The 23,735-nt window shown below is 44.6% G+C and overlaps 1 protein-coding gene across 1 annotated transcript in view; it reads left to right on the top strand.

Moving 5' to 3' along the window:
• The window catches only part of LOC307106091 (aldehyde oxidase 4-like), a gene marked incomplete at both ends in the record, with an annotated part of 66,924 nt that overhangs the window by 40,360 nt on the left and 2,829 nt on the right, over positions 1-23,735 (top strand). Inside the window, 13 exons of the mRNA XM_079782166.1 lie at positions 1,517-1,641; positions 4,363-4,496; positions 6,058-6,145; positions 6,460-6,546; positions 6,731-6,922; positions 8,144-8,371; positions 11,540-11,635; positions 13,357-13,485; positions 18,245-18,319; positions 19,188-19,240; positions 19,659-19,773; positions 19,956-20,021; positions 22,154-22,339. Coding sequence (XP_079638292.1) covers positions 1,517-1,641; positions 4,363-4,496; positions 6,058-6,145; positions 6,460-6,546; positions 6,731-6,922; positions 8,144-8,371; positions 11,540-11,635; positions 13,357-13,485; positions 18,245-18,319; positions 19,188-19,240; positions 19,659-19,773; positions 19,956-20,021; positions 22,154-22,339 — 1,574 coding nt within the window. The remainder of the gene's footprint in view (positions 1-1,516; positions 1,642-4,362; positions 4,497-6,057; positions 6,146-6,459; positions 6,547-6,730; positions 6,923-8,143; positions 8,372-11,539; positions 11,636-13,356; positions 13,486-18,244; positions 18,320-19,187; positions 19,241-19,658; positions 19,774-19,955; positions 20,022-22,153; positions 22,340-23,735) is intronic.

Here is a 23,735-nt window from a genome sequence, read left to right on the forward strand (position 1 = left end):
TAGGATTTTAGCCATTGTGGGAGTTCAAAATTTTAGCACAAATGGAAAATTTGAAATACGAAGGGAATTTGAAATTTGGCAGAAATGACTAAGAATTACAGAGTATACCAACATAGAGAAATGGTGTAGTTCAAAGTGTGGATCCTAGAGTCAGATTGCCTGGGCTTGAATCCCAGCTCTGTTATTTACCGGCTGTGTAACCTTGGGCAGCTTACTTAACTTTTTCATATCTCAGTTTCCTAATAACCCCTGCCTCATAGGATTGGTATGATGATTAAATGAATTTATTATCTGTAATTTGTTATGCCTGAGAACAATACCTAGCATATTGTAAAAATGGTGTCGTTGTTTGAATTTAGATTAAATTCAGTATATGGTATGCTAAAAACAAGGATTTGGGGGAGAGCTTTTTGGGAGGGCTCACATTCTATTGTCCCAAGAAATAATTTCAAGAAATTCTTTGACTCCTGGAAAAGCAATTCACTTATTTTAACTACACAGGAATCTTTTGGCTAGTTTTAAAGTAAATTTTACACTAGAGCCAAATGCCTCTCTTGGCACAGCCTACAAAATGATAAGGATGTTTTAACCAAGCCAAAGATCTCAGATAAGCCATTAAGAACAGGCTGTAAATCTTGTGGGAACAAGTCTGCCATTTTATTTATTTATTTACTAGAGGCCCCATGCATGAAATTCATGCAAGGGGCTCCGAGGGCTGAGGCAGCAGCCCCGACTGCCACCCCGGCCCTCACAGCAGCAGCCCCAGCTTCATCCGGAAGGATGTCCAGTCTAATTACCATATTACACTTTTATTATTATAGATTTACTTACTTATTTATTTATTTTTAAATATATTTTTATTGATTTCAGAGAGAGGAAGGGAGAGGGAGAGATAGAAACATCAATGATAAGAGAGACTCATTGATCAGCTGCCTCCTGCATACCCCGCTACTGGGGATAAAGCCCTCAACCTGGGCATGTGCCCTTGATTAGAATCAAACCTGGGACCCTTCAGTCCACAGGCCGACGTTCTATCCACTAGCCAAACCAGCTAGAGCCAGTTCTACCACTTTAAACCTTTGTGTCCTTTGGCAAGCTACTTATCATCAGTGTGACTCAATTATTCTAACGTTACCTAATTGAGATGTATATTATTATTATTACCCAGATAAAGAACTGAGGCTTTAATAACATGGCCAAACTCACTGAGCAAAGAGATAACAGAGAATGGATATGTGGCCAGGTTCATCTGTGCACTCAAGTCCAACACATCATGGATCTCACCACCCACTAGACAGATGAGGAAACCAAGCCCAAGAGAAGGGGGCTGAATTACCCATGGTCACCCAGCTGGCTGGGCACAGTGAAGATTAATGAGGAAAAGTGGTTTAACCAAATGACATAAAGTCCAGTTCTCCATAAGCCGAAGCAACTTGCCCTTTATAAACCAAACCCCACTGAGAGCCTCCAGTGAGGGACTTTCAGGCAAACATTGTCCTGTGTTCATGCTTCACAGGTGAGATCCACGTGGAAGGACAGGAACATTTTTACATGGAAACGCAAACCATCCTGGCTATCCCAAAAGAAGAAGATAAAGAAATGGTGTTACACATTGGAACACAGTTTCCCACCCATGTGCAGGTAACAGGATATTTTTTGAAATTGAGACTCCAGATGACTGTGGTGTGAGGCCCATACCACCAGGCATTCCTCTTTGGAGGAGTTTTTATTGTTCCCACTCCCCGTCTCAAACTCCCTGCACACTTGACACTGGCTAACGTCTGTAATGGAGGAAGTGGGCAAATATTTCCCTAAATGGGCAGACCTTTTAAAGAGATCAGAAATGTTTTCTCCCTTCCAAAATATAGGGCAAACAACTGAATGGACGACTGAACAGGCTGAGTGGAGTGATAAAGCCGGCAGGGGGATCAGTGAGGGACAACCAAAAGACTGAGCAGCAGGCTGTGTGGGGTGACCAGGCTGGCAGAGGGGGGCATTGAGGAGCAACCAGGATGGCAGAAGGGGGCAGTGAGGGGCAACCAGGCTGGCAGAGGGCACAGTTGGCGGCAACCAGGCCGGCAGGAAGGGCAGTGACGGGTGACCAGGCCAGCAGAGGAGGGCAGTGAGGGGCGACCAGGCCAGAAGGGGGTCAGTTGGGGACAAGCAGGATGGCAGGGGGGGGCATGAGGGGTGACCAAGCCAGCAAGGGGGGCAGTTTGGAGAGACCAGGCCAGCAGAGGGGAGTAAGGGGCGACCATGCTGGTGGGTGGGGCAGTTAGGAGCTACCAGATGGCAGGGGGGCAGTTAGGGGCAATCAGGTCGGCAGGCAGAGGTGGTTAGGGGTGATCAGGCTGGCAGGGGGAGCAGTTAGGGGCGATCAGGCAGGAAGGCAAGTGAGCAGTTAGGAGCCAATAGTCCTGGATTGTGAGAGGGATGTCCCAGATTATAGAGGGTGCAGGCTGGGCTGAGGGGACACCTCCCCATGCATGAATTTAGTGCACCGGGCCTCTAGTACTTAAATAAGGACACTGGGAGGAATAATTACAAGCATCCCTGGAGGGAAAAGCTGGGAGGTTCCTGGTAGAGCACAGTGAGTTGGTATCTTGAGGTCTTAAAGGGGTGGGTAGGCTCAATGGGAGAAGGAAGCTGCCAAATGCCATTCGAGGCTAAATGAGGGCAGTTGGGGGTGAAATCAGGCTGGCAGGGCAATTGGACTGAGCTGGGGTGTGCTGCAGCATCCAGAGATGCACATGTGGGACTGGGCAGAGGAGTGTGGAGATATGTGCTTTGCCCCTAAGCAGCTACATGACCTCCTACAAGTCACTGGGCATCAATATCTTTTTTTCTGTAAATTGAGGAAGGTGACAAAGATGACCTCTGAGGTCTCTTTTCATAGACAGCATGTGTCTCTGGGCTCTGAATGGATAACATATATGTCCTAAGGTCACTATTAATATTATTATTTTTTACATTTTTTAAATTGATTTCAAAGAGGAAGGGAAAGGGAGAGAGATAGAAACATCAATGATGAGAATCATCGATTGGCTGCCTCCTGCACAGGCCCCATTAGGGATCGAGCCTGCAATCTGGGCATGTGCCCTTGACCGGAATCAAACCTGGGACCCTTCAGTCCACAGGCCAACGCTCTATCCACTGAGCCACACCAGCCAGGGCGGTCACCATTCATATCTACCTGGGATACAGTGAGTCGGCTCCATAACAGCAGGCATTTCCCAGGGCACTAGTACTCACAGCTCACCACCCAGAACCTGGGGCAGTATCAAAAGCAGGCTCAGCAAGGACTTGGACGGACATTTCTCTAAGAAAGTCTATGAATGACTAATAAGCATGTGAAAAGATGTGCAGCATCATTGGTAGGAAATTCAATTCAAAACCACAGCAATACCACGTCACACCCGCTAGAACAACTATACTCAAAAGGACAGACAGTAGCAAGTGTTATTGAGGAGGTAGGAAATTAGGACCTTCACCCATTGCTGGTGACCACGAGAAACGGCACTTTGGAGAACAGCTTGGCAGTCTCTCCGGATGTTAAAAATAGGGTGACCATATAACCCAGCAGTTCCACAACTAGGTATCTACCCAAGAGAAATGAAAACACATGTCCACGCAAAAACTTATACAGGGATGTTCATAGCAGCATTTTCTATGAACGGTAGGCAAACGTAGACACAATGCCATAGCTCGTCAACTAATAAATGGATAAAATACGTGCTATATCAATACAATAGAATATTCTTCAGCCATAAAGAAGAAGGGCGTGGCCCTGGCTGGGTCGCTCAGTTGGTTGGAGCATTGTTCTGTATACCAAAAAGGTTGCCGGTTCAACTCCGGTTTTGGTACATATGGGAGGCAACGGATGGATGTTTCTCTCTCTCATCAATGTTTCTCTCTTTCTCTCCCTTCCTCTTTCTCTAAAATCAATGAAAGCACATCCTTGGGTGAAAATTTAAAAAAAGAATGGGTAAACCTTGGAAACATAATGTTAAGTAAAAGAAGCCAGTCACAAAAGGCCGCCATTGTATTATTCCACGTATATGAAATGTTCTAAACAAGCAAATCTGTAGAGACAGAAAGCAGATTAGTAGTTGCCTCGTGGTGGGGCATTAGAGGGAGCTGAGGCTAGGGGGAGCTCAGAAGTGGCTGCTTAATAGATACAAGGTTTCTTTGGGGGATACTTACAATATTCTAAAATTGGATTGTGATGATGGTTTCACAGTTCTGTAAATACTGTATTTGTTGAAGTACTGATTGTCTTTTACTATGCAGAGGGGAAGTACATGGATGAGGAAATATCCTATTAAATTGCACTTTGTGACTTCAGGGGCTTATCTCTTGCAGGAATTTGTGGCTGCAGCACTTAACATCCCAGAGAATAGAGTCGCCTGCCACATGAAAAGAACCGGAGGAGCATTTGGGGGGAAAGTTAGCAAGTCCGCCCTGCTGGGAGCTGTCTGTGCTGTGGCCGCCAACAAGTAAGAGTCACGGTGCCAGCTGTTAATGTCAGAAGTCCTAGCGGGACAGGTGCCCCCCACGTCCTTCCAGCCCTGCACCCACCCCAGGGTTCATTCCATTGGTCACAGGCTGTCACGTCCAAGGGGCGTGGTTAGCATGAGGGTGAAGGGACACTGCTCTACCCACTCTCCAACCATCAGGGTCACCATAGGCAAGGCGCCTCAGTGTCCTCCCCGGTAAAGTGGAGAAAGTAATATCTACCTGGTTCACAAGGTAGTTGTGTGGAATAAACGCAATCACTATAGATGTTGACTGGTTGCCCAGACGTAACTATACATTACTTCTTCGTGAACTGCTTTAACTTTCAATCTTTAAAATGTTTGTTTTAAATTGTTAAAATAGCCCTAGCCGGTATGGTTCAGTGGGTAGAGCGTCGGCCTGCAGACTGAAGGGTCCTGGGTTTGATTCTGATCAAGGGCACGTATCTTGGTTGCAGGCTCTTCCCTGGCCCCAGGCCCTGGTCCTGGCATGTGCAGGAGGCAACTAATCGATTTGCTTCTCTCACATCGATATTTTTCTCTGTCTTTCCTTCTCTCTTCCACTCTCTCTAAAAAAAAAAAAAAAAAAAAAAAAAAAAAAAAAAAAAAAAAATCAATGGGAAAATATCCTTGGGTGAGGATTTAAAAATATAAATAAATAAATAAATAAATAAATTGTTAAAATAAATCAAGCTAGGGTGGCTGAATGGAGGGCGGGTCAAAGCCCCAACCTTACAAGGGACACATTTTGTGATGAAACACAGCAGGGTCTGCTGCTGCCTGGGAATGTTCACTTAACCTTGACATCATCCAGACAGAATAACCAGACACATTAAGAGCGAGAATAGCCATGACTTTTTGGGAACCTCTTATGTACCAGAGTTCAATAAGTATGTTCATGACAAAGGTAACTTATCCCAGGCTATCGCTGCAGAAAGAAACACTGTGAACATCACAGTTCACTGGCACTTTCCAACCATAGCAAAGCCTGTCCTGTGAGCAGAGGTGCGGGCACGGGGCACATCCCCTCCGAAGCCAGCAGGGTCCTCCACGGGCACTTTATGACAGGAGTCTGCATGCAAGGGGGACAGAACTCAACGGAGTATTGATTGGTTCTCAATCCTTACAGCCTCAGCATTCCCCTTTGGCACGTGTTTTAATGCCCCTTTTAATATCCAACGTGAACATCATCATCATATAACCTACTAATTCACACAATTGCAAAATCCTCATACTACAATGCCTTAATGTCATATAAAAAAGAAATAAAAGGAAAGTAACCTAAGTAAATAATGTATTATTTCAACATCAAAATTCTCAGACATGACTAAATCAGGATAACATCAACAGGGGTTTTTGTTTTTGTGTTTGTTTGTTTTGTTACGTATTAATATCCCCACAAACTTCCAAAATGTTGTTTAAGGTATGTTACTACCCCCACGGAAAACCACTAAGTTAGGTTATGCCCAGTCCCCTTTCACCAGCTCCATGTTTCTACACCTTTATGAAGCACCCAACGTATTAACAGAGTCACTTCCTATAGGACTGGCCGCCCAATCCGGTTTGTTCTAGAACGTGGTGATGACATGCTGATAACTGCTGGCCGCCACCCACTCCTCGGAAAATACAAAGTGAGTGAGAGCAAAAATTTTAGGGGATTGCTGAAAATATTGTCCAGGGACAACCAATCAATCCTAAAACAACTACTAAATTCCATACCGACTGCAAGGGGTATTTGGATGCTACCCAAAACCAATCAGAACTTTCTGTTGGGATCCCATGGTCGCCCTGGGCACCATCCTCAGTGTTCCTCTGCTGACTGTCACATCAAATCATGTTCATAAGCTGGGTATGGACTGACACGTGTGATCAGATATGTTTGTGTACAGTAGGATCTGGTTGTAAAGAACTGCTGAGAAAATGGTTTTGTCATGTGACTTTGCAGATTGGATTCATGAACAACGGTGTGATCAAAGCTGCCGACGTTGAATATTATATCAATGGTGGATGTACCCCTGATGAGTCTGAGTTGGTAAATAAGGACTATGCCCTCCCCATAGGTTACCCGTTGAGTTGTATGTGCTACACTTTATTTGCATGGATATTTGTTATACAAAGTAGACAAAATTCTGTGAAGGGTTTGTGTTAGAGATAGAATTTGGATAACTGATTTTGAAAGTTTGATAGATGTGAAGTTTGGTTTTGTTTTCATTCAGGTGATAGAGTTCGTCGTGCTGAAATCTGAAAATGCGTATCATGTTCCTAACTACCGGTGCCGGGGTAGGGCTTGCAAAACAAACTTGCCATCCAACACCTCCTTTCGAGGATTTGGCTTTCCCCAGGTTTCAGTGGTAGTTGAAGCTTACATAACTGCTGTGGCATCTCAATGTAACTTACTCCCTGAAGAGGTAGGTAATCAGTCAGAATCCCCTTACAAATCTCTGCCATCAATGGTTCAAATATATATTGAGCACCTACAGACAGCATTATATTAACTTTTAAGATTCAATGAAAGTAGATAGTCTATGTATCAATAAGCTTTTACTGTGCAACAAGTCAATCAAAATTTAGTGGATTAAGCCCTAGCTGCTTTGGCTCAGTGGATAGAGTGTCCACCTGCAGACTGAAGGGTCCCAGGTTCGATTCCAGCCAAGGGCACATGCCCGGGTTGCAGGTTCGATCCCCAGTTGGGGGCATGCAAGAAGAAGCTGATCAATGATTCTCTCTCATCATTGATGTTTCTATCTCTTGCTTCCTCTCTGAAATCAATAAAAATATATATATTTTTTAAAAAAAACTTAGTGGATTAAGACAACAAATAGTATTTCTTCTGATTCTGTGGGTCAGCTGCTCGGTAGCTCTTCTGGTCTGGCTCAGCTTAACTGGAGTTTTATGGTCCAAGACAGATTCACTTCCATATCTGGTGGTCATTGACTGATTAGTCTAAGTGATGTCGCAGCTGGGAAGGGTCGTCTCTGCTCCACAGGGTCTCTCATCCTCCAGGAGGTTAGCCCAGATTAGTTCTAATCATGGTTCGTAAATTTTCCAGGAGAAGTAAGAACATGACAAGCCCTAATGCAAGCACTTTTCAAGTCTCTGCCTGCATTAGATATGTGTTGTCCCACTGTCCAAAGCTAGTCAGATAGCCAACCCCAGAATCAGTGTGAAACCACCCAAGGGCATGGCTAGGGAGATTGGCATCATTCTAGCCATTTGTGCAAACATCCTACCATAGTTCAGATTTTGAGGAGCTAATCTGAGAACAGTTAAGAATAAAGAAACATTGTGTAGAAGTAAAAGAATTTTGAGGCAGGAGAAATTTGTCTCACCACTAATGACACTTGTCACAGGACTTATAATACACCTACTGTTTCTCAGGATTATTGCAAAGTTGTGGAGATTATACACTTAGTCTGCAGTCTGGAAGATATGATGTGTTCAACAGTAGTTTCTATTGTTATTATCATTATGTTTATATGTTTACATTTGTACTTACATATTTATATCCATTTAAATAGTTGTTTCTTTTTTTTTAGAAAGACTTTCTTCATGTCAGGTATATAACAAAAACACAGGTTTCACAAATGGAATAGAATGTATGCTTGAAATGCCTTTTTCTTGTCTTTCAGGTTAGAGAAATAAACATGTATAAGAGAATTAGCAAAACAGCCTATAAGCAGACATTTAACCCAGAGCCCTTGCGAAGATGCTGGAAAGAGTGTCTGGAGAAATCTTCATTTCATGCTAGGAAAAGGGATGCTGAGGAATTTAACAAAAATAATTATTGGAAGAAAAGGGGACTTGCTGTGGTCCCCATGAAATATACCATTGCCCTCCCTGAGGCCTACTACAATCAGGTGAGATTGGGAGAAATGAGTCTTGAGGTATGGGGTCAAATTTCAAGTCCATGTAAGAATTGAAGGGAACAAGAGGATCCCTTTCCCTCTTTCCTAACTTCTTGGTGACAGTAATAGGGTCATTTCAAAACACTGAAAACAGACAGAGCTGTTCCATTCTCACAGAAACCCAGAGTCACCATACTGGGCTCCATGACTACACAGGTTCATCATACTGGGCTCCGTGACTACACAGGGTCACCATACTGGGCTCCATGACTAAACAGGTTCATCATACTGCGCTCCGTGACTACACAGATTCATCATACTGGGCTCCGTGACTACACAGGGTCACCATACTGGGCTCCATGACTCACAGGGTCACCATACTGAGTTACATGGAGTCATCATACTGAGGCTCCATGACTCATAGAGTCACCATATTGGGCTCTATGACTACTGTGCCTTCTTTTTAGTTTTACCTTAAACAGTTTTTTGTGAGGTTCTATTTCTGTTTCTGTTATTTATTGATTTACTTATTTATTTTCTTATTTATTTATGTATTTTCTTTTTTACTTGTTTCTATCCCCATCAATCTCTGAAATATCCCCATAACCAAACCCACACAAAGAAAAGAATGCAGGTCTCTGCATGGTTTCAATGAAGGATGCCCCAATACCCTTCTGTCCACTCCCCTCCTCAGAGTCCACTCACAATGTAGGAAGCAAAATGAGAAGGAGGGATGGGAGCAGATGATCAATCCTTCTCCCCAGGGAATATATCTGAAGCCAGAATAACACAGAGACCATCTTTGAAGGGAAAAATTCAGTGGACTCTCAAGAGTTGCTTAAATTATCTATTTTAATGTTATTTAACTGTGTATGACAACAAAGAATAAGCTTCTTATAGTTTTGATGCCTGTATAAAACACAAGTGAATTTGGGAATTAAATGAAAGTAGTACTGTAAATGCCAGTAATATTCAAAATAGTTACATTAACTTAACATGGTGGGTGATGTTGCTTTTCCAAAACTAAATCCTCATGCAGTTCTGGCTGCTGCTGCATTTCAAGTCATTTTGAAGTCTTAATCCTAAATGTCTGTGTAGGGTGTGGTGACTCACAATCTCACCTCTTGTCTCTAATATGCCCCATCAATTACAGTCCTCCTGCTTGGTGCTTATACAAGCATCAACATAAAATCTAACACAGGCTCTGAAAGCATGTGGCAATACTGTTGAATATGGTCATCATTACTCCTGTTAGATGGTCATGAAGTGAAAATACAAAGTTTATAAGTTCCTGTAGAGACCTTGATAGTCCTGATACTACAGTCTCAAACCAGGAGAGTGGCATAGCTAAATTAGTTGAATATATACTATATACATATATATATTTTTTTCAACTTACCTGAGGATATGGATATGGATTTTTTTAATTGATTTTAGAGAAAGGAAGGGAAGAGAGAAAGAAACATCCATCAGTTGCTTCCTGTACTTGCCCTGACCAGGAATTGAACCAGCAATCTTTTTGGTGTACAAGATCATGCTTCAACCAACTGAGCCACTCAGCCAAGACTAAATTAGTTGATGTTTTGAATTTGTAGTGGAGGGTCACAGGCATCAATGTGGGGATAGAGGTCCCAAGGCGAGAGATGCAGGGATCTGGGCCATGTGCATGAGCATATGGTGGGAATTGCTAAAGAAAAAGTCTAATGACTTGCAGAACAACCCGACATAGCCCAGCCTCTTCCTTACCTCCCTTCTCAGTCTGCCACATGTCCAGCCCCACAGAAGGACAACAGCATTTAGCCTGAAGGAGGCAGCATAGCATGGGTGTGGAGGACGCTGGGCTCAAGTTAGAAGTTGTGGGTTCCATTCCTGACCTTACCACAAATTAGGCACCTGGTGTGGCCAGTCCTCTCCTTGTTTAGGTTTCTATTCCTCCACATGAAAAGTGGAAATTATGGACTAAACCTATAGATCCCAAACCTGACCAATCATCAAAATCACCTGGGAGCTTGAAAAAACAAGGGCGGCGGTGGGGGAGTTAATCTGGCTTCCACCTCCAGCCTTCAGCTGAATTGGAATTTCCTGAATGGGGCCACACCCCTCCCCCACCATCATTCCCAAGGTCAGCAACATCTGGAAGCTATTAAAACATCTCAAGGGTCTTCCAGCTCCCCTAGTAGCCAGTGGAAGCTTTACTGGGAAATTGATTTATACTGGTTCCATTTGCTTTAAAATCAATTTTTATGTTCAAGGGGAAAGAATAGTAAAATATTGTACAGGTGGTGCTTTGGAGAGGTCGCTGCCAAGGCAGCCACACAAGGCCTCCAATAGGCCCGCACATGGTGGGCATGGAGATGAGCTGCCACTCGTTGATCTTCAGCAAGCATGTCAAACTCAAAGGCTAACACAGGCCAAATAAACAAGGTTTAAGTGTATGTGGGCCGCAAAAAAACAAAAGCTTCAATTTTCATAGGTTTGTTTCGATAGAGACATGCTGAATGCAAAGGGCTGAAATAAATGAGTCATCATTAATATAAAATAATAGAAAATTTTAATAAAAATTAATATTTTCTTGAATATTAACTTAGCAGACACTGGATAACTGTACAGATTAATAAGCATAATGCAAATAAGCCTATTTTTCCTGTCCTCCAAAGGCAAAATATTTCTTATTGCGCACACCAAACAAATCAGCCCAAGACTAATGATGTGGCAATCGGCTGCTAAAATATTTTCTGCTAGTATTAGTGGAGAGAAATGGTGCGCCTGCACGTAAGGCACGTAAGGAAAATGAATACAACACGATTATAGTAATCAGTCATTAGCGAACGTAGTTCATTATTCATAATAATGTATAACAGGGTATTGTAAAAATTAAATCATGAAATTGTTATTAAAATTTTTCTTACATACCGTTATATTGGCTGGGCCACAAAAAATATTTATTGTGGGCCACATGTGGCCCGTGGGCCGCAAGTTTGACAGTGCTTGCTCTACAGGGGTGGTTTCTATGTTTGAAGGGTGTTAAAGGGGTTGTCTGTAGCCACCAATAATAGCTTTCTTCTCCAGTATAAACAATGAGAGATTGACTCAGTGAAGCAAACCATTCATCTGTCAACCTCAGCTAAACGCGGGCAACATTTGGTTTTTCCAACTGGTTTCATAATTATTCCCCAACAGGCCGCCGCTCTCGTCCACATTTACACCGATGGCTCTGTCTTGGTGATTCATGGTGGCTGTGAAATTGGACAAGGCCTCTACACCAAAATGATCCAGGTGAGATAAGCATCCATTTTTTCCACCGTGGAAGACTATCACACCGGACAGTCAGTTTCTTGTTGAGCAGGAGAAATACTATCACACTAAAAGCACAGGTCAATTATAGCATTCATTTTGATATCAGGAACACATGAATGCAGGAGACTGATGGAAGTGGGTATTAGAATTGAGAAAATATGTTATATTATTCTTCCTGCATACTTAGAACCAAGTCCCATCAGGTCTTCTGAAAAATGTGATTCCAGTTTTCAAAGATAAAATATTTTTTCGGCTTTATGGCAAATGCTCAAAGCTACATTGTGTTCATGCAAATCTTCATTAGAAATGAATGTGTTTAATAGAATGAGAAATTATGTTCTTATTATTCACAATCTACTTAGCAACACCAATGATGGGTCATTATGTGTGCTAATTCAAAGCAATCTTCCTAATACTGTTGTTGAAAGAGCAAGAGATTGTTTGCAATAGGAAATTTTCCTTTTTTAAAATATTAAATAAGAATTTGTTGAATATGAAATTTGAATAAACATTGTGAGTAGCCTGGTCAGTGTGACTAGGTGGTTGAGTGTCTACCCATGAACCAGGAGGTCTCAGTTCAATTCCCAGTTGGGGCACATGCCCAGGTTTCAGGCTAGATTCCCAGTAGGGGGAGAAGGGGAGCAGTCAATTGATGATTCTCTCTCATCATTGATGTTTCTATCTCTTTCTTCCTCTCCCTTCCTCTGTCTGAAATCAATTTTTTTAAAAAATATAAAAACAATGTGAGTGAGAGGGGGCAAAGCTTTTATCTTTTTAAATATATATATATTTTTTATTGATTTCAGAAAGGAAAGGAGAGGGAGAGATAGGAACATCAATGATGAGAATCATTGATAGACTACCCCCTACTGGGGATGGAGCCTGCAACCCAGGCATGAGCCCTGACTGAGAATTGAACCAGGAACCCTTTCGTCTGCAGGCTGATGCTCTATCCACTGAGCCAAACCGGCTAGGGCCAAAGCTTTTCTCTTAATGAGAAATAGAAGATATTTTCTTTAAGGAAATACTATTACTTAATAGTGTGCTTGGAATTAGAAAATCACAAAAATCCACAGAGCCTTCTTTGAACATACCTTGCTTCTTTAAAACAAAACCCTTATACCTACAAAATGTCTGTGGGACAAACACAATCGGCTAAATGTATGTAAAGCCACGAGGAGAAGATGAAGGTAAAACAATAAGACAGAGACCTCAGTCTGGCCTGTGTGAGTCCTACTGAACTGATGTCTTAGAATGACCATATGCCGCATGGCTTCTGTGAAACTGGTATAAAAGAAAGCACATGGTATGGATCTTATACAGTGTCATTGAAAACCTTCAAACTCAGAATCTACATGTCAGACCCAAGATGCTATCTTAAATGTTTGTCCCTAAAGAATTGCCAGAATTTATACTCAGTTCAAAAAAAAAAAAATTAGCCCAGCTGGCGTTGCTCAGTGGTTGAGCATCGACCTATGAACCAGGAGGTCACAGGCACATGCCTGGTGTTGCAGGCTCGATCCCCAGTGCAGGGCGTGCAGGAGGCAATCAATCAGTGATTCTCTCTCATCATTGATGTTTCCATCTCTCTCTCCCTTCCTCTCTGAAATCAATAAAAAAGAATTTAAAAGCTTTTAATTTGTGGGGAGGGAGGCTTAGAGTCAATGATATCAATGGTGGTTTTCATTTGCTTCTGGCAGGTGGCTAGCCGTGAACTGAACATCCCCGTCTCGTATATCCACACGTCAGAAACAAGCACAGTCACCGTGCCCAATGCCTCCATCACGGCAGGGTCCATGGGGACCGACATCAACGGGAGAGCGGTGCAGGTGACTTTTCTTTCTTTCTCACCCAGTGACAGTGCTGGAAATAACCTTGCCCCAACCCCTCTCTTATGGGAACTGAAATTGAGGCCTAGAAAGGTCAACCAGCTGGTTTTAGACGCTCCGCTAAGCGGTTGAGAGACTTCGAGTGGTTGAAGCTTCCTCTGAGGCCCTCTTCTTTCCTCCCCTTGAGGGAAACGTACCTACAATTTTTCTAACCAACCTAAGATCATTAAAAACTCATCAATTGCTTTTATTTGCATAAACCATCTCATTCAATAATTAAAATGTTCAGTCCAAAATTCCAAAATGTACTTCAAATTGCAGTGTCTCTACTGCAGCTTGGGCCTGCAGGTAGAAAGGGGGTGGGGCTGGCTTCTCTGATTTACCTCCCTGCACCCCCGCCCCCCATAAGCTTCCTAGCCTACAGTTCAGACCCTTGTGAAGTCCAAGAAAGAGAGGGCACAGAGGAAAGAGGCAGAACACTCTAGGCTGGCGTTGGTGTGACCTGGCCTTGTTATACCTGACTCCTTCCCTGGTGGATGCCATGGTGAGCTCCTTAGAGAGTCCCTTCTGAGCAACGATAACAAGGTCAGTGCCTCTCCTATGGCTTTAGCCACCTGTGACCTGCTCCAGCCCCACCCTAAGCCCCAGGCCTCCTCCAGCCTCTTTCGGCTGAGGCACCTCATCCCTTGCAGGAAGCCCTTACAGATGGGATCCTTTCAAAAAGTGGTGATTAGAGGGTGCCAGGAGTCAGGAGGAGGGGCAAGTGGGGAGTTATTGCTTTATGGTTATAAAGTTTCTGTTTGGAATGATGAAAAAATATTGGAAATAGTAGTGATAGTTGCACGCACACACACAAAAAAAACATCCTATATAATACATCCTATATAATAAAGAGGTGATATGCAAATTGACCATCACTCCAACACAAAAGATGGCCGCCCTGCATGGACACAAGATGGCCAACAGGGAGGACAGTTGTGGGCAATCAGGCCAGCAGGGGAAGGCAGTTGAGAGGGACCATGCCTGAAAGGGAGGGCAGTTGGGAGAGATCAGGCCTGAAGGGGAGGGCAGTTAGGGGTGACCGAGCCGGCAGAGGAGGACAGTTGAGGGGTACAAGGCCTATAGGGAAGGACAGTTAGGGGTGACCAGGCCTACAGGGGAGGGCAGTTGGGGGTGACCAGGTCTGTAGGGGAAGGCAGTTGAGGGTGACCAGGCCTGTAGGGGAAGGCAGTTGGGGGTGACCAGGCCTGCCATGGAGAGCAGTTAGGAGCAACCAGGCCATCAGGGGAGGGCAGTTAGGGGCCACCAGGTTGGCAGGGAAGGGCAGTTGGGGGAAACCGGGCTGTCAGGGGAGTGGTTAGAGGGTGATCAGGCTGACAGGCAGAAGCGGTTAGGGGCAATCAGGCAGGCAAGCAGGTAGGCAGGTGAGCAATTGGGAGCCAGCAGTCCTGGATTGTGAGAAGGATGTCCGACTGCCTGTTTAAACTGGCAGTCAGACATCCCCTGAGGAGTCCCAGATTGGAGAGGGGACAGGCTGGGCTGAGGGACACCCCCCTCAGTGCACAAATTTCATGCACTGGGCCTCTAGAGTATGTGTGTGTGTGTGTGTGTGTGTGTGTGTGTGTGTGAATAAGATTGTTTTAAAGTCCATGGGTAAAGTTCAGCTGACAACAGAAACCTTCTTCTAGGACTATGTAAATATTGCCAGGCACATCTGAGACAAAATAAAGTTCTTTATCTGAAGTCTAAAAACATAGGAAGTCTCAGAAGGGAGCCTTCCCACACACGGGCTTCCATCGGCTAGTTTGGGCAGAGCTGTGTCCAGCAAATGCGGAGAGCGCTCCTTAGAAGGAAAGGAGTGGCAACTTGTCACCTGGTCGCCCTTTAGACCACCTGCAGCTCTTCAACGGGCTCCCTGGTGGGTTGATTACCAAGAGTTTTGGAGGCTCACTAAGGCTTCTCGAGGCTCCAGGTTCTCTGTCAGCGATCACTTTAGACTTTCAGAGGGAACATATGGCAAAAGCTGAGGCCTCATTGGCTGCAAAGAAAACAGTGGCTCCAACCTTGATGTAAATAGACTGCCCGTCCGTGAGAAAGGTGAATCTGTTCATTTCAGAACACCAGAATCCTTTTTAAATCCCAAGTCATTTCTATGGGAAGAAAAGTGTAGGAAATGGCTAGAAAAGAAAAATGACTTGTAGGAAAAAATCTTGAATAATTCCAAGTTAAATGCAACACTTAATGGATTAAGTAAATCAATAAGCATTAGTACATTGATGTCTACCGAAATAGAGATAAGCAACCTATTAAATGCCACGAAGCAAAGAAAGCAGCAAGTAGGGAAAACTGATTCCATTTTGGTTTTGTCTTCATCATGTTTTCTTAAACTGGAATGGTTAAATATAGAGAGTTCAATAAAATAGAAAGAATTTACCCCAGGCAGCACCCACACCACAGGTTCCACCCTGACGCATGTCCCTTTGAAGGCCATGCAGGGAATCGGAGTACAGCATCTCCCCCCAGAGATGGCCTGGGACCTCCCGGGCTGCTGCGGGCTGCCTTTCACCCATAGTCTTGTGTGCAGCAGTAGACACGGATCTGTAGGCCCCCACCTCTAGAGGGCACACATCAAGCTCTCTGAGTGGCTATGGAGTCTCTCGCTGGGTTTGCGATGGAGAAAGCCCTTCCTGCCACTCCATTCTGAGAAGACGGAGATCCCAGCTCACCAACCTGTCGCAGTGCAATCCTGTCCCTCACTCCAACCTCCCAGCCTCTTCCGCTCCAACCCTTTGATACCACTGAGGCAGGTGAGGAACAATTTGCAGCCACTTTCTCTGCAAGACCTGCTTAGGAGGGAGAGCACCCCCATTTGGATTAAGGGGCTATTTGTCAGCTATTGTGCCAGTTTGTCCTTTTGAGTCCTTAGCCTAAAATTAGTCAGATAATGAATAATAAAGTATTAGGTAATAATAAATAAAGAATAAAAAGAAGGAAACATAATGGCAGGTGTCATGAATCGAAATAAAGGAAGTTATGGAAAGAGAAAGTGCAAGTGTCAGGGCGACCTTGGGCAGCCAGGAAACCAGGCTAGGCACTGACTGGTTGGTGACCTTGAACCTGGTCTGAAGGCAGCAGGGACAGGAGCCCTCTGTGTAGGGACTTGGAGCAGAGGGAGCTCACTTACTGTGCTTGAGGAGCTGCAAGGGTCAGGATGGTTGGAGCAGAGGGAGCCAGAGGGAGGGAGGTGGATGGAAATGTTAGGTCGCTGGGGTGAGGTTGGGGTATACATACTCATTGTTAAAACTGGGTAAGTGGTGTAAGAGGAAATATTGTACTAGTCTCTCCACTTTGTGTATTTTGAAATCTTCTCTAATGCAAAGAAAGCCAGAAAATTTGTATCTGGCACTTTGAGTTCCAATAGTGGGAAGTGACTCTACTAAGAAATATATGGTGAAAAAACTCTCCACACACAAAAAGGAATTCAGATGTCACAAAAGAATGACAAACGGTCTCTGCTATACCTCACTCTGTTCAAGGGAAAACTTACCTTCGCGGAGCATTAGACTGTTGGGCATAAAGTTATGCGCAAGGGTGCATGGTCAGGTCACAAGAGGAAGGCCATCTGATATTTGGACTGGCAGGAACTGTGCGACTTGGGTTTGCCTTTGGTGTGTTACTCTTTTGGAAGGCATGCATTTGTAATGAGGTCAGTGATTGAAGACTGACGAACCAGCAAAGATAGATTTATGAATGCAGGGATCTCCTGAATGCATAAGAAGCCAGAGACCATTTCCCAGAGAGGGGGTGATACAACAGAAGGAAGAGAAACCAATAGAGGGCCTGAGGGCTATTCTGAGTCTGAGAAGAATACGTTAAAGGCACACGTGTAAGCAGATTTGTATTCGAATTAAGAGAGGAAGCCAAAGCCCAGCCTGTGTGGCTCAGTGGTTGAGCATCGATCTTTGAACTAGAGCAAGCATGTCAAACTCGTGGCCGGCGAAGTACATGTGTTGTAGCAGTTGAGACTTTTTCCACCTTCCAAGCAGCAATTCATCTTCAGGAAAACATTGTCCATCAACTAAATTAATGTCATTTCAAATTTTATTGGTATATACTAGTAGATTAGTCTGCACACTTTGTCATTTGGGTTTTTGCTTTGTAGTCATAAAAGAGCTATAACCCTAAGGCGGCTCTACCTAGCTTTATGTTAGCATGTATTTAAACAACATTATAATAAAAATTAATTTTAACACTACAGGATCCACAAGAATATTTGTTTCTTTCAAAGGGGTTCCATACATTGTTCAAGTTTGAGAAACTCCACCTAGAGGACTAGGAAGCAGTTTACAAACTGGCATCTATGTTTGAATTGATTTAAATATTGAATATTTTGCTACTCCATGTGCCTTTCATTTCCCATGTCATTTCAAATATTTATTTTTTTAATTTCTTTATTGATTAAGGTATTACATATGTGTCCTTATTCCCCCATTGCCCCCCTACCCCCCACTCATGCTCTCACCCCGCTGTTTTCTGTGTCCATTGGTTAGGCCTATAGGCATGCATACAAGTCCTTTGGTTGATCTTTCCTCTTTACCCCCACCATCCCCTACCTTCCCTGAAGTTTGATGGTCTGATCGATGTTTCTCTGTCTCTGGATCTGTTTTTGTTCATCAGTTTATGTTGTTCATTATATTCCATAAATGAGTGAGGTCATGTGATATTTATCTTTCTCTGCCTGGCTTATACTTATTTTCAGAATGCTTGCCAAATTCTCATGGCCCGTCTCCAGCCAGTCATCAGGAAAAACCCGGAGGGAAGCTGGGAGGACTGGGTGAGTGGTCCGCCTTACCCTGCCCGAGAAGGCAAATGCATCCGGATGGGTAGGTAAAGCCCTCAGCGCGTGGCTGGTTGGCGGTGCCCACGCAAGAAGCCAAGCATTTACTAGCACTCGCTTCTGCTTTTCTGAGAGTGAGAGGGAGTCTGTGTCCATCCCGAGGCTTCACTGAAGAACCTCGTCTCTCACTGCGTGACAGCGGCCTAGCTCTGCCGTCGAACACACCTGGCGCGGCGCCCTGCCTGTCACTGCCCCTCTGGGCGCAGGCTCCTCCCAGCCTCAGGGCCTGGGCTTCCCACCAGAGCAATGGAGATCACGGCAGCAATCTCTGTTAGCAAAAGGTTACTCTGTTTTTAATAATAATTATTACAATTCTCATCATTATTATTATTTCCAGCTCTACCCAGTTTACTCCAGCAGGGAAGCTGATGTAATATACTGAGACAGCCAATCAAATGACATGGAAAAAATCAGGGTAAAAATACAAACATACTCATACATACACACATGCACACACATACACTTATGTACACGTGTGTTTGCATGTGTATATGTACATATACACCTACCTGTGTACACGCCTATTGCATATGAATATGGCCTAGTCTCTCCCTCTCTCTAATTTAAAAAGCCAAAAGGGGTGAAAACATAATAAACTTGACACTGTGCGGCTCTAGAGGGTCCCAGGGCGCAGCTCGAGCTGCCCGTAGGCCGCCCTTGGGAAGCGCGGCCTGTGCTTGTACGCAGCCTCAGTCTCGCTCGGGGTGCAGGCGCAGAGGGTGCCGCACACAGAGGAGCAAGCCCAGCCCCGAGTCTCACTGCTGTCCCCGCACTTACATGTCTTCGTGTCAATCATCTCTTTCAGATTGCACAAGCCTACAAAGAATCCATCAGCCTGTCCACTACGGGATATTTCAAGTAAAGGACGCTTTTGCGTTGGTTTAGATTACACTTGGGCAGGGATGGCGTGGGCTCCTCATGCACAGATACCTGCTAAGTGCTGGCGCTCAGCCATGCGGGGTGTCAGCCCTTCAGTCAGGGGCCGGGGGTGCGGGAGGAGAGCTGGGGGAGGCCAGGGACCCTTGTCGCCACAGCCGTTTCTCAGCCAGGAGGGACCCCCTGTGACCTAGCACAGTAGCTGGATGAGGGAAAGTAGGGCTCAGACCCAATGGGCCTTCTTCCCGTGTCTGGGCTGGGACCCCTGTGGGAGGGGGAAGGTCAGAGAGGCCTTGGGTGCTGGGGTGGGAGCTCTGTTCACCTCCAGGACCCAGAGCGCCACCCGGGGTCCGACCACGACAGGGAAGGAGCCTTTCTCTCCTCGGGTTTCTCTTCACAGAGGCTACCAGACCCACATGGACTGGGAGAAGGAGGAAGGGGAACCTTTCCCGTACTTTGTGTACGGAGCAGGCTGCTCCGAGGTGGAAGTCGACTGTCTGACTGGGGCTCACAAGGTAGAGGGGGGGGGGGGGGGGTTCCCCACCGTCACAGAGGGAGTGTTTCTCTGGACGCATGCTCTGTGTGTGGGTAGTAATCACCCTGCCCCTGCCCGTGGGGAACCGGGGGCCGGTAGACGGTTGCAGTGAAGATCTATTTTTAAATAACCTTTTCCATCCTGTGTGTTCTCCGGGCGCAGCTCCTCAGGACGGACATCTTCATGGACGCCGCGTTCAGCATAAACCCGGCCCTGGACATCGGGCAGGTGCGTGGCACCAGACCGCCCCGTGGGGACTTTGGGTCAATTCCATTCAGAACATTATTTCCCAGAGTTCTCCAAATGCTTATACCTGCTACAAGTACTCTGCAATGTATGTCATATATTGCACACACACACAAATAGATAAAAAAAATGGAAAGAAAATTCAAGAAAAAGTTAGCAGTGGTTGTCTTTATGTGGCAGAAATAGGTGTGATTTATCCTGCTTTATCATTCTCCATGCCTTCTAATTTTTCTTCAATAAACATTAATGTTTATAATTAGGGGATATTATATAAATGCATAATAATAAAGCCCCATTCATATTCATATGCGCATGGAATTTAAGTAGACTGAACAATTTAGAGAAATATAAGGGGAAAGAAATGCTTAAAAACAATTTCTCTCTGGCTGAATTTCTGATTTATATCTCACAAGTAAGTAAATCTACACACCCAAAATCTTTTTAAGCTTTAACCCTTTGCACTCGCTTGCTTTTTTCTCGATTCCTTTATTCTAATGCTAACCATGTCGAGTCACACTCGACATCCGAGTGCAAAAGGTTAAGTGAAAGCCTTTCCTGCTGTTGGTGTAGCTTTGCTTCCCCCCTGTAGCCTTGTTACTCAAAGTGGAGCCAGCCACATCAGCGCACCCCCGACCTGCCAGCCAGGCCCCAGCCTAGACCTGAGTAGCTGGACAGGTTGAGCACTTGGCTTCAAACCCAACAGACAGACATGTGGTTTCATCTGCCAACAGCTTCCTGAGTCCGAAGGAGCTGGCTGACTGAGATTGGCCAATGGGCTTTCTGAGGGGCAATTTAATTGGTCCCTCAGTGTTTCTCAAAGTGTGGTCCTCTGACTTGGCAACGAAAGCACCAACCGTGTTTCTTGGAAATGTGGGTCCCTGTGCCCACCCAGGCCCACTTCTCCATCAAAAGTTTGTTGGGTGGGGACGTGTAATCTGCCCATTTAACCTGCACCTGAAATTCATCCTAAGTCTGTAAAGTTTGACACCCACAGCTGGCCTCAGACCCCACCTCTCCTTCGCCTTCCTATCCGCTCCTACCAGCTTGTTCCTGCCTCTTTATTGCTTAAGCGAAGGCCAAAGGGGAAATGTTATGATCAGAAAAACCAGACATTTGTCCCATTGGAAAAGGAAAGAAAAAAACAGAAATGTGTTAGATTGGAACTCTTGGACTTTAATCTTTTCCTTTAGGGGCAAGCATTTGGAAATATCCAAATTTAGCATTTAAATTTGTTTACTTTATTCTGTAATTTTACAATTCAATAGAATGCAACATGTAACTCTCCTTCAATTTTTTAACCTTGAGGCAGATATCCCCTTTGAAGGGGACTGTAAACCCTTTTTTCTCAGAGCATAATAGTTTGTGAGTAGAACTCAAATGGCTTTTAAATAAAACATATTTAAGTTAATAAAAAGATATTTCTTTCAACCCACCTTGTTTAAGTTTGATCTACTCTCCATCACAAATTATAAAAGGAAGCAAAAAAAATCCAGATAGTATAATAAATACAGTGCCCCGGTTCCATTTACTTAGGCCACAGTCCTTTAACGTTGGCTTCTTTTTCATATAATTCAACAAACATTTATTGAGAATGTATGTACCAAGTACTATGCTGAGAACAGAACACAAGAAGGCCAGACCTCATAATGCTTATAAACCAGTGAGAGACAGAGTGAAACGAGAGAGAGAGAGAGAGAGAGAGAGAGAGAGAGAGAGAGAGAGAGAGAGAGAGAGAGAGAGAGAGAGAGAGAGAGAGAGAGAGAGAGAGAGAGAGAGAGGAGTTTGCCAAGTGGACAAGCTGAGGTAGGGAGCAGTAAAGAGAGAAACTGCCCTTACAAAGAATTGGAGGGTTGAACGAATCTGGTGGGCTTGGAGAATCCCCCAGAACTTGACGAGTGCTGAGTCCCTGGACTGTGAGGTACCTGGGCAAGAAGAGCTAAGTCTAGGGGGCCAGGCAGGATGGCAAGCACCAGATGCTGAAAGACCCTTTGTAAAGTTTGCTGCAATGCTTTCAAGAATGACTTACTATGGTTCAGAGCTCCATTTGCAATCACATTGGGATATATTTTCAACCAACATCATGTGCTTATGAACTGTGCCATTTTTGCCTGTAGATTGAAGGAGCATTTATCCAAGGCATGGGATTATATACCATAGAAGAACTGAAATACTCCCCGGAAGGTGTGCTTTATTCTCGGGGTCCTGAAGACTACGAAATCCCCACCGTCACAGAAATACCAGAAGAGTTCTATGTTACTTTGGTGCGGTCCCGAAATCCCATAGCCATCTACTCATCCAAGGTAAGAAGGCAACACCTCTATTGGTTTGCTAGTGCTGCCGTAACAAAATACCAGTGGGGGTGGCTTAAGCAACAGAGATATATTTACTCACAGTTCTGGAGGCTGGAAGTGTGAGATCAAGGCTTGATTTATTCGGAGACTTCTCTTTGGCTTGCAGATGGCCATTCTCATTGTGTCCTCACATGATCGTCTTTCTATATGGTACACATGTCGGGTCTCTCTCTCTCTCTCTCTCTCTCTCTCTCTCTCTCTCTCTCTCGTCCTAATTTCTTTATCTTATAAGCACATCCTAAAGACCTCATTTTAACAAAATTACCTCTCTAAAGACCTTATCTCCAATTACAGTCACATACTGAATACTAACGGTTAGGACTTCAACATGTAAATTGGAGGGGAGCACAGTTCAGCTCATAATAACCTGCTCCTTCAAGAAATACTGAAACAGTCCCCTGAATTTGCTTTCTTCTTGGAATTGCAGGTCCCAGAGGGAGATGGGGGAGGGGAGAGCAGACTCATGGCAGAGTGGTACTCACTGCCTTCAGAACCCCAAGTGGAGTCTTCACTCTTGCGAGAAATAATGAAATATACACTGAGTGGCCAGATTATGATGATCTCTGAACGCATAATAATCTGGCCACTCTGTGTGTGTGTGTGTGTGTGTGTGTGTGTGTGTGTGTGTAATATATATTAGAGGCCCGGTGCATGAATTTGTGCATGGGTGGAGTCCGGCCAGCCTGGCCAGGGGGAGGAGACATGGGCAGTTGGCCAGCCTGCCTGCTGGTCAAACTCCTGGTTGAAGGGACAATTTGCATATTAACCTTTTATTATATAGGATATACACGGAGTGGCCAGATTATTATGCGTTCAGAGATCATAATAATCTGGCCACTCAGTGTATTTAAATAAAACAAGAAGTCAAACATCTTGGTTCATGAGGCTAAGTGCCACCGGGAGGTAAAGCTGAAGTTGTAGGCCAATTTCCCCAGCCCAGAGCCTTCTTTTCTGCACCCTTCCCACATGTCCTCCAGACTCAGTCCTCTCTTGCTCACACTGCCTCTGCCCACCCTCTCCCCAAGTCAGAAAGGGCTTTCAAACAAGCTTCTCACTGAGGGTGATTTGCTCTGAGGTGTGAATAGCCACTGATATAAGAGGTGTTGACGCACACGCTCCATGGCCATGGGGTCTAACTGGCCCATGTAGACTTGCAGCAAAGATTCTCAAGCACATGTACAAAAGCACAACTTCTCCAACTGAAGTGCCATTCTGAGCCCACATCTGGCCAGACACATGGCAACTTTAACCTCGGGTTTTCAGGAAACTACCTCTGTTTCTCAGGAGTAGGTCAGAGTTGGGAGGAAGATGAGACTTTCTATATGAATAGGCCCTCTCTCCACGT

This window comes from Cnephaeus nilssonii, assembly GCF_951640355.1.
Source record: "Cnephaeus nilssonii genome assembly, chromosome: 10".
Classification (NCBI taxonomy): Eukaryota; Metazoa; Chordata; class Mammalia; order Chiroptera; family Vespertilionidae; genus Cnephaeus; species Cnephaeus nilssonii.